The sequence below is a fragment of the Octodon degus genome, unplaced genomic scaffold, assembly GCF_000260255.1.
Source record: "Octodon degus isolate 3935 unplaced genomic scaffold, OctDeg1.0 scaffold00180, whole genome shotgun sequence".
NCBI classification, from domain to species: domain Eukaryota; kingdom Metazoa; phylum Chordata; class Mammalia; order Rodentia; family Octodontidae; genus Octodon; species Octodon degus.
The window spans coordinates 2139376-2148438 of NW_004524756.1; the positions used below are offsets into that span (position 1 = coordinate 2139376).

General features: G+C 41.7%; 1 protein-coding gene across 1 annotated transcript; it reads right to left on the reverse strand.

The window, feature by feature from the left end:
- Window positions 1–7786: 7786 nt before the first annotated feature.
- LOC101560820 (glyceraldehyde-3-phosphate dehydrogenase-like) lies at window positions 7787–8827 on the reverse strand. The gene has a single exon (XM_012517454.2). It carries the CDS (start codon window positions 8786–8788, stop codon window positions 7787–7789), a length of 1002 nt encoding a protein of 333 aa, XP_012372908.1. The 5' UTR covers window positions 8789–8827.
- Between the last annotated feature and the right edge of the window lie 236 nt (window positions 8828–9063).

The following is a 9063-nucleotide window of genomic DNA, read 5'->3' on the forward strand; positions in this document are numbered from 1 at the left end:
CCTCAAACTTGAAAGAGTTTTGCAGTGTATAGTAGTTCCATCCTACTTTTTAATGGTGCTTATAATCATGAGCATTATATTCTATTTATACATCATGTGTTGTAATGCAAATTACTTTTACAACAAAACTGTCTATGGCATATCCATGTATTAATCCTTTTTTATCTACTCTGTAATATTCTACCTCTTAAATATCCAACATTTTATTTATCAATACTTTTCTTTAGCATTAGAAATAATATTATAATGTACATCTTTACTTATGGTACAGTTTAAATGACTAGATATTTAAAAATATAGACTCTGGCTAATGTCACAGTTGTAAATGTTTTTGTTTCAATAAGCAGTGAATGTTACCAATGAACAGATCCTTCTCTAGACAATTTCATCAATGTATAATATTTTCAAATATTTGCTTCTTCCTATCTAGTGAAAAATATCACTAATAATTTCACATATATTTCTGCCATTATTAGTGAGGATGAATTATTTTTAGGGCACTTTTTGGTAGCTGCTTGTATTTTCTCTTTAGTGAATTTACCTCTCTTATACCCTTGGCTTATTTTCCTTTTAGGTTATTTTCTTATTCATGTTTTAAAAGTTCTTCATTTATCTTACATGCTAACATTCGATCTTCTATATGTATTCAAATACTCTTCAAAGTCTAGTTCTTGGCTTTGCACTCTGCTTAGGTGTCTTTTTGTTGAAAAGGAGTTTGAAATTTTTAGGTAATAAAATTTATTTATGTTTAATTATAATTTATTTTTAATTTTAGAAAAATAAACTTAGTCTTTATACCTCCTCTATTTTCAAGAACATCCAGTCATCTTGTATTGTAGCCTGACCAGTAAAATCAATATGAAACTGAAATTCAGTGAATAACCAGTGAATGCAGCTAACCAGTGGCGATCCATAGAAAATAGCTTCCTGTGTACCCCAGTGTAACAAAGTAAAGGTGTGAAGGTGCTATTTGCTCTCCTGCCAATGGTCTTATGCCTAAGTGCATTATATTTAGCAGCTGGAGTCCCCTCATCTGATTTTCAACCTCATCTAACTAGACATTTGGCAACCTCAATTAAGCGGCTTTCTCATTCTATTGTTAAAATTTTAACAACAGTTGTTAAGTGAAACATGAGAAAGCCTCATTCACCACCACATACTCCAAATGCAAGGGAAATGGATTTCTGAGTGAAATCAGCATGATTATGTCAACAAAGAGCCGTCCCCCATGCCTGCTTCCTATACCCTTGGTCACTTCTCTTTTTACAGTAGGTTCCCAACATCCTGACAAACCTTCTACATCATTTTCCCTAGCCCACTTTATTAGCATATGTTCAGAGCAGGGGAGCAAGTAGTGAGGCAATTAGGAGTCTGATGAAGGTCTAAAGTGACTACTGTCCTACTGTGGAGATGGATTCCAAGTTCCAGTGAGAGATGCTTGCAGGGCCACCAGAGCACAGGACACCCTCCATCTAGATGGTCACACAAAGTGTGTATTGCATGGGGACAAACTTACACTGATAGTGTAAGGATTACTTTGAACTAATAGGCATTGGAAATACATCTTTTAGGGCTTCCAATTTTTTTATTGGTTCATGTTTGTAGCACATAATGACTACACTTCTAATGACAAATTGGAAAGTGTGTATAACACATTTTAATTGTCTTTTTATGTATTTAGTACAGGGTCTATAGGGTATCATTACACAGATTGGACTTGTAGTGATTCTCCTGTTTTCAGCCTCCCAAGTTCTGGGTTTCCAGGTATACACCACCACGTCCAGTCTCAGTCATCGTCTAGTTCGTCCTGGCGGGTGGCCAGCACAACATGCTGGGGATCGAACCCCAGTCCCTGTGTCTGCCTAAGCAGGTGCTTTAATCCACTGAGCTATCTGGCTGGCCCTTAATTGTCCTTTTCACCTCCCTTCCTTCTGTACCTTTCCTTTTCCTGTTGACGAAAGACCTAACTCACTATTAGCACTGGAAATATATCTTTTTTCCCCCCCTAATTTCATTGAGAAACAAATAGCAATGAGACAGTTTCAAACCAAATTGGTAGGACAGTTTCAATAATTAACACATTACATACATTCTTCCCAGTGGTTAATTGCTGAACAAGATACGGACATGATATTGGAAATATATCTTGAGGGAAGTTTACATACATGTCATTATATGGCACATATTCTATAGTGTTTGTAATTAATAAAGAGCTTCAGGTATCTTATTATTATTGTCTTAGTTTTTTTTTTTTTTTTTTTTTTTTTTTTTTTTTTTTTTTTTTTGCGGAACCGGGGATTGAACTCAGGCCCTTGCACTTGCCAGGGAAGTGCTTATTCCACTGAGCCATCTCCCCGGCCCCTTGTCTTAGTATTATTGTCACAATAAATCTGATAAGTAATTTTTTAAAAGCCATAGCTTTATTGAGATAACTCATATGTCATATAAATCACCTTTTGTGTATGCGTGGTGCTGAGGATTGAACCCAGGGTGTCAGGTATTCTGAGGAAGTCCTGTACCACTGAGCCCCACCTCCAGTCAATAGTTTAACCTGTTTCAAGTGTTCAGGGATAACTTAATCTACCTTAGCTTCACTGTAATAAAGTGCCCTTTGTTGAATGCCTGAAGTGGCATGCGTTTATTTCTCATAGTGCTAGTGGCTAGGAAGTTCAATGTCAAGACAGTGACATGTTTGATACTTGCTGAGGGTCTGCTTTCTGGCTTGCACATGTGTTGTGGTTTGTATCTAGATGTCCCCACAAAGCCTCATGTGGTCATAGGCAGGGCTTGGAACTGGCTGGATCTAGAGTGTGTGAAACTGGGATTAAAGGTGGTGGTACTAAATTACTTCACTGACTGGAATTAGCACAGTTCTGGTGGTACTGCCTAAGAGGCTGGTAGGCTGGGTGCAATAAAAGGGAAAGAAAGTTCGCTGCTGCTGCTGGTTGCTTGCTGCCTTCTTCCTGGCATGTCATGAACTGTTTCTCCTCTGCCATGCCCCTCTGCCATGCCACTTTGTCTTGGAGCCAACCAACTATGGACTGAAATCTCTACCAACTGTGAGCACAAATAAAACTTTCCTCCTTCAACTTTGGGTGTTAGGAATTTTGTCTCAGCAATGAGGAAAGTAACCAGGACAACATAGAAGCTTTAGTTCTGTAGCTTCATGTGACAGAAAGACAGCAAGCTCTAGGTTTTTTCCTTCTTTTAAGGTCAGAGATCTCATTGTGGGGCCCTACCCTTATAGCTTCATCTATATCCAGTCACCTCTCTAAAGTCCCACCTCTGAGTATTATCGCACTGGGGCTAGGACATCAGCATAAAAATTGGTAGGGTGAGCACAAATGCATGATCCACACTAAGTGGATTCAAGTATATTCATGAGTTGTAAAACCATTACTACAGCCAAGTTTTGAATGTTTTCATGGTTCTCCCAAATTCCATGCCTACTAATGATCACTTCATTACCTCACTTCCCCTACATCTCTTGGCCCTCAGCCTTTGGCAACCAAGAGTGTATATTCTGTCTCTAAAGATTGACCCTTCTGAGCTTTTAATAAAATTCAACCATTTAATATATAGGCTATAGTGATTGGTTCTATTTACTTATGCAACTTTTCATATTACAACATGTGTTAGTGCTTCATTCTTTATTAATGTTGAATAATAAACCATTGCTTGGATATACCACATTTGGTTTATTCATTTATCAGATGATGGAAATTTGTGTTCTCTCCACTCTGACAGGCATTGCTACTTTTATTTGATAAATGAAAAAGCAATATCAAAGAACTACAGGGATCTAGCAAAGAGCTCAAGGGATCTATCTACTCGGCCAGTCAGGGGCAGAACTACAGACATGAAATCCAGCACTTGTTTAATACTTTGAGAATAATATCACTTTCACCTTCTTTCCCTTTTTCCATTTTTTTCTTCTTAAAATTAGGAAAACCTCAGCATCTATGTTCAGAAAAATAACAGTTAACTTGATTCTTTTGATGCTAAGTCATTCTTCAATCCCCCTCAGGAAGAACTAACTCTTAGGCTCCCTGAGTATAACAAGATTCCCACACATCTAAACCTCAACACAGAAATTCTCCAGATCTGTAGCCTACAGACTCCCAGCCACTGTCATTGGACTAACCTGCTAACTTTTGATAGTCGTTGACAGTGAACAAATTCCTAGCTGACATGTTAGCTATGATTTGAAAGCCTGGAGGAGTGAAATGTCTTGAAAGAGCTTCTATTTCCAAATTTGCCAGGACTGAGAGTGCTCTGTTTCCTTGTTCAATATGTTAAATATGGAAAACTGTCTTAAACGTAAAAACAAGCTTGATGGTAATGGTGAATAATAAAGATTGTAATTTCATAACTTATTTTAAAATTGCTTTAAATCTGGTATTGAGCATAGTTATAACAGAATTCTTGAAATTGAATCAGGACAATGCAACAAATTCTCTCACAGATGGCCGAAAACACCAATTAATTTAAATAACTTTCCTTAGGGCTTACTGATCATCCTGTTGGGCCAAATACATTATTAATGTTTGGATGAACCGGCCAAAATATTCTGTATTCAGCAATTCATTACTTGAGGTGAAAGTTTGCTGTTATCTGCTTGTAAGCTATCTTAGTCTATTTTGTGCCATTGTAACAAAATACGTGAGTCTAGATAATTTATGAAGAACTGAAGGTTGTTTCTCACAGTTCTGGAGGCCGGAAGTTCCAGATTAAGGCACCAGCAGTTTTGGCGTCTGATAACAACTAAGACTTCACTGTCGAGCCAGTGCCTAGAGCATTTCATCTCTCTGAGGAGAGGAGCAGCAGAGTGGAGGAGCTCAGGAAAGGGTGGGAGGCGGGGCTCACTTTGCTCCCTAGTAGCACTAATCCCACAGCAAAGCTCTCATGGGTCAGTCATCTCCTCAAGTCTCACCTCTCAACACTGTTAAAGTAGTAGCTGAGTTCCAGCATCAGCTTTGGAGGCTGGAACACTCAAACCATAGCACAGCAATAGGCCACGCTGGGAACAGTTTCACATTAGAAAGGAGCTTTACATGTCAGCTATCTTCCAACCCTCTTGTTTTAGGGTTGGGGGAACGGAATCCTAGGAAGTTGTGATCTTATTCAAAGCCATAGAGACAGGGTCAGTCTATTCATGCTTCACCTGAGTATCAACTCTCCTTCAGATTCAGCAGGTGTCTCTGGCAGGATTCATTCCTGACATCTTCCTTTAAAGCTGTTTTGATTTCCCAAAATTTCTGAAGATGATGTAATTAGTTACATGAATGTGAGTTTCACTCTGCTGTGTTTCTTTATGTATTCTCATCAATACATGAAGTGCTTGTACAAATCCAGGCACACAACAAATTCTGTCTACCAATGTTTGTTGACTGAATTAGGCTCATGTTTCCTTGATACTCCATCCCATGCTTTTTGTCTCACGGTCCGGGCTGCTGGTATTCTAACTCTACTTTTTGCAATGGGACACTGTACTCCCTAGTAACATCTTACAGAAAACCTGAGTACAGAAGCAAGAGAAGAGAAGACTGGCTGGGTTGAAGGAGGATTCAGGAAGCCAGAAGTCTTCTTTTGGAGGAATAAGGGAAGCAGGGTATCTCAGAGGAGTGCCACAGCTCTGGGAGTACAGAGAAAACCCTCTCATTTCAGATTCTTAACGAGAACGAGAATTCACATCCTTGGTAGGAATAGCTGTTACATATTCATCAGTCCTGTCCTGTCTGAGAGGTAATCATCTGTCAGCTGAAGCAAGACCCTGCACTCGCAGGCAGTTACGCCCTCATCCAGCTTGCTTCACAATCGTGTTGGGTGGACCTATTGGGCTCTATTTTACTCATGAGGGACACAGAAAGTCAGCAAAGCAGACTTAAGTAAATTTTTTTTGTGGCATTTACATTGTGGTAGGGAAAACAGACAATGAAAATTATACAGTATTGATGGTGATAAGTGCAATGGGAAAAATATGAAAAGGTAGAGGGTGTAGGGGTGTTGCAGTTTTGAATAGGGGAGTGATAAGGGGCCTCATGAGAGAATGACATTTCATTATGCAGTTCTGAAAGAGGAGGGAATGAGACATGGGCTATTTGGGACTAGTAAGTTAAATTGGGTTTCTCTCTTCAATCTTCTTTACATTTCTTACCTGAAAGGGAGCTATAGAATGGTTCTGATGAAGGAAATAATTTAGTTGGATCTGTTTAGTTTAGATCTCAGAAACAGGCAATGGGGAGGAAGCAGTTTCATCATAAACAACCTAAGAGCAACTTACCGGTTATCATGAGATGCAATTCTATTTGGCCAATTACGTTACCTCACCTGTACACTGATTTGAGATGTAAATTAGTTGCTTTTCTATTACTCTATTCCTGAGTTGAAGGAAAGAGTTAAAAACCTTTCTGAAGAGGCTTTAAAAATAGGCTAGAGCCTCTTTTGGGGTAGTTTAGGAGAGGCCTTGCCTGAAGGCACATAAATCTCTCAAGCCTCATTACTGCCCATAGAGTCTTTGCAATCGACTGAGCCTCTCCAGTGACCTTAAATTCTCTCTATTAACCAGGAGGAAGTTCTCAGGCACTGCCATCCTCACAGTTTTCCCTGAATCAGATACACAATATACTGGGCATCACGTACCTGAGAGGATGCAGGAGAACTGTTCTCCATCATTTAGACCATGAGCAGCATCATTAGGGCGATGCTGCAGGAAACAAGTCCTGGGAGATTGCTGTGTGAGTCCTAGGACCACATTTGCTGCAGACCCTATTTTTTGAAATGCCTCACTCGTTTCTTTCAAGGGAGGTTGTTATCTGCTTCTCTAAACAACTTGCTCTCAGCCAAGTCACTTGTGGAGAGGACGAGTTATGAGGTTTCTGTACCAGGCTGGTGATGGGAATACCGGAATTGAGACCCAAGGCCTTTAAGTGCCGTTTGCACATTAGGTTTTCTTTGGAGCCCAGTCCCAGCCCCACAGAGTACAGTGTTTATGTTTTATTTAATGAGTGCCTGACACTGAAAAATGGTGCTATATAGCTTTTTAGTGAGAGGCTGGGGAGAGAGAGTCAGAACAATAGTTCAGAGGGGAGCTTGAAGCGGAGGAGATGTACCCTGTCCTGTCATTACCGAGTTCATACTCTTCGGTTATTTTTACTTGTTTCAGTGCTGTGTCCTGTGGCTCCTCTGAGGACCGCCCTTGCTGCATATGTGGTAAATGCTTGGTGACAACTGTGGGGTTGTTGGTGAATGGTCTTGCGGGGAGGGGGGGATAGAGTGGAGAGGACAGACAGAGAAGGAAAACTTTAACCGGTCTTTTTATTGATGCTTATTACTTTTGTACAATCTTGGGTTTTAGTTGTGGCTCTTTCACCTGTGGGTATAGCATACTGTGGTCATCCTCACCCCCTCTGCTACTCTCCTTATACCACCCTGCCCAAGTCGTCTTCCTCTGTACAACAGCATCCAGAAGGGAGAACTCTGGGTGCATCATAAAAAATAATCCAGGCTTAAAAAAATACTTCATTGAACAGGTATATTATTTTTATTTATTAAGTAAGATATTCCAGATGAACTTTTTTTTTTTGGGGGGGGTACAATGGGCTTTATTGATGGTGTGCAAGGGCAGTGAGCCAGGGATCCCAAGGCCCTTCCCCTTCTAGGGGGCCTAGGATGGAAGCTGTGAGGGGGAGATTCTCATTATCGGGGCTGAGTAGGGCAGTGACGACTTCTACAGCGTGGCCTCTCCATCCCTCTGGTCTCACTGAGCTGTGGTGGTGGGGGCCACTTACTCCTTGGAGGCCATGTGGACCATGAGGTCCACCACTCTGTTGCTGTAGAAGAAGTCATTGTCATACCAGGAAATGAGCTTCACAAAGTGATCATTCAGGGCAATGCCAGCCCCAGCACCAAAGGTGGAAGAGTGGCTGTCACTGTTGAAGTCGCAAGACACAACCTGGTCCTCAGTGTAGCCCAGGATGCCTTTGAGGGGACCATCTGAGGCCTGCTTCACCACCTTCTTGATGTCGTCGTATTTAGCCACTTTCGCCAGGCGACAGGTCAGATCCACCACCGACACATTGGGAGTGGGGACACGGAAGGCCATGCCTGTGAGCTTCCCATTCAGCTCTGGGATGACCTTGCCCACAGCCTTGGCAGCACCAGTGGATGCAGGGATGATGTTCCGGGCAGCCCCACGGCCATCACACCACAGCTTCCCAGAGGGGCCGTCCACAGTCTTCTGGGTGGCAGTGATGGCGTGCACTGTGGTCATGAGTCCCTCCACAATGCCGAAGTTGTCATGGATGACCTTGGCCAGTGAGGCTAAACAGTTGGTGGTACAGGAAGCATTGCTGACGATCTTGAGGGAGTTGTCATACTTTTCGTGATTCACACCCATCACAAACATGGGGGCATCGGTGGAAGGGGCAGAGATGATGACCCTTTTGGCACCACCCTTCAGGTGAGCCCCAGCCTTCTCCATGGTAGTGAAGACACCAGTGGACTCCACTACATACTCAGCGCCAGCATCACCCCACTTGATGTTGGCAGGATCTCGCTCTTGGAAGATGGTGATAGTCTTTCCGCTGATGGAGAGCTTCCCGTTCTCAGCCTTGACAGTGCCACTGAACCTGCCATGGGTGGGATCGTGCTGGAACATGCAGACCATGTAGTTGAGGTCAACAAAAGGGTCATTGATGGCCACAACCTCCACCTTGCCAGAGAGAATAGCAGCCCTGGTGACCAGGCGTCCAATACGGCCAAATCCGTTCACTCCGACCTTCACCATCTTGTCTGGATCGCTGCTGGCTGTTCGGGAAGATCTGCTCCAGATGAACTTTTAAATAAAGGAGCCCAGCAGCAAATTATGTGTAGAGTTGCTATTTAAGATCTTTTATCTCCTTTTTTGGACCATTTTGTATCTGTGTATACAAAATGCTTCAGATAGATATACAGCTACTTTCTCTTAATTCAATGAGAAGAAAGATTTGTACTAATAGTGTCTGGACAGGATATCATGTCTGCATCTTGTACTATGAGTAACCACTACGAAGACAACAATAT

What these genes read in the sequence shown, in the direction of transcription:
- LOC101560820 (XM_012517454.2), bottom strand. Translation starts at nt 8,788, where the DNA reads ATGGTGAAGGTCGGAGTGAACGGATTTGGCCGTATTGGACGCCTGGTC.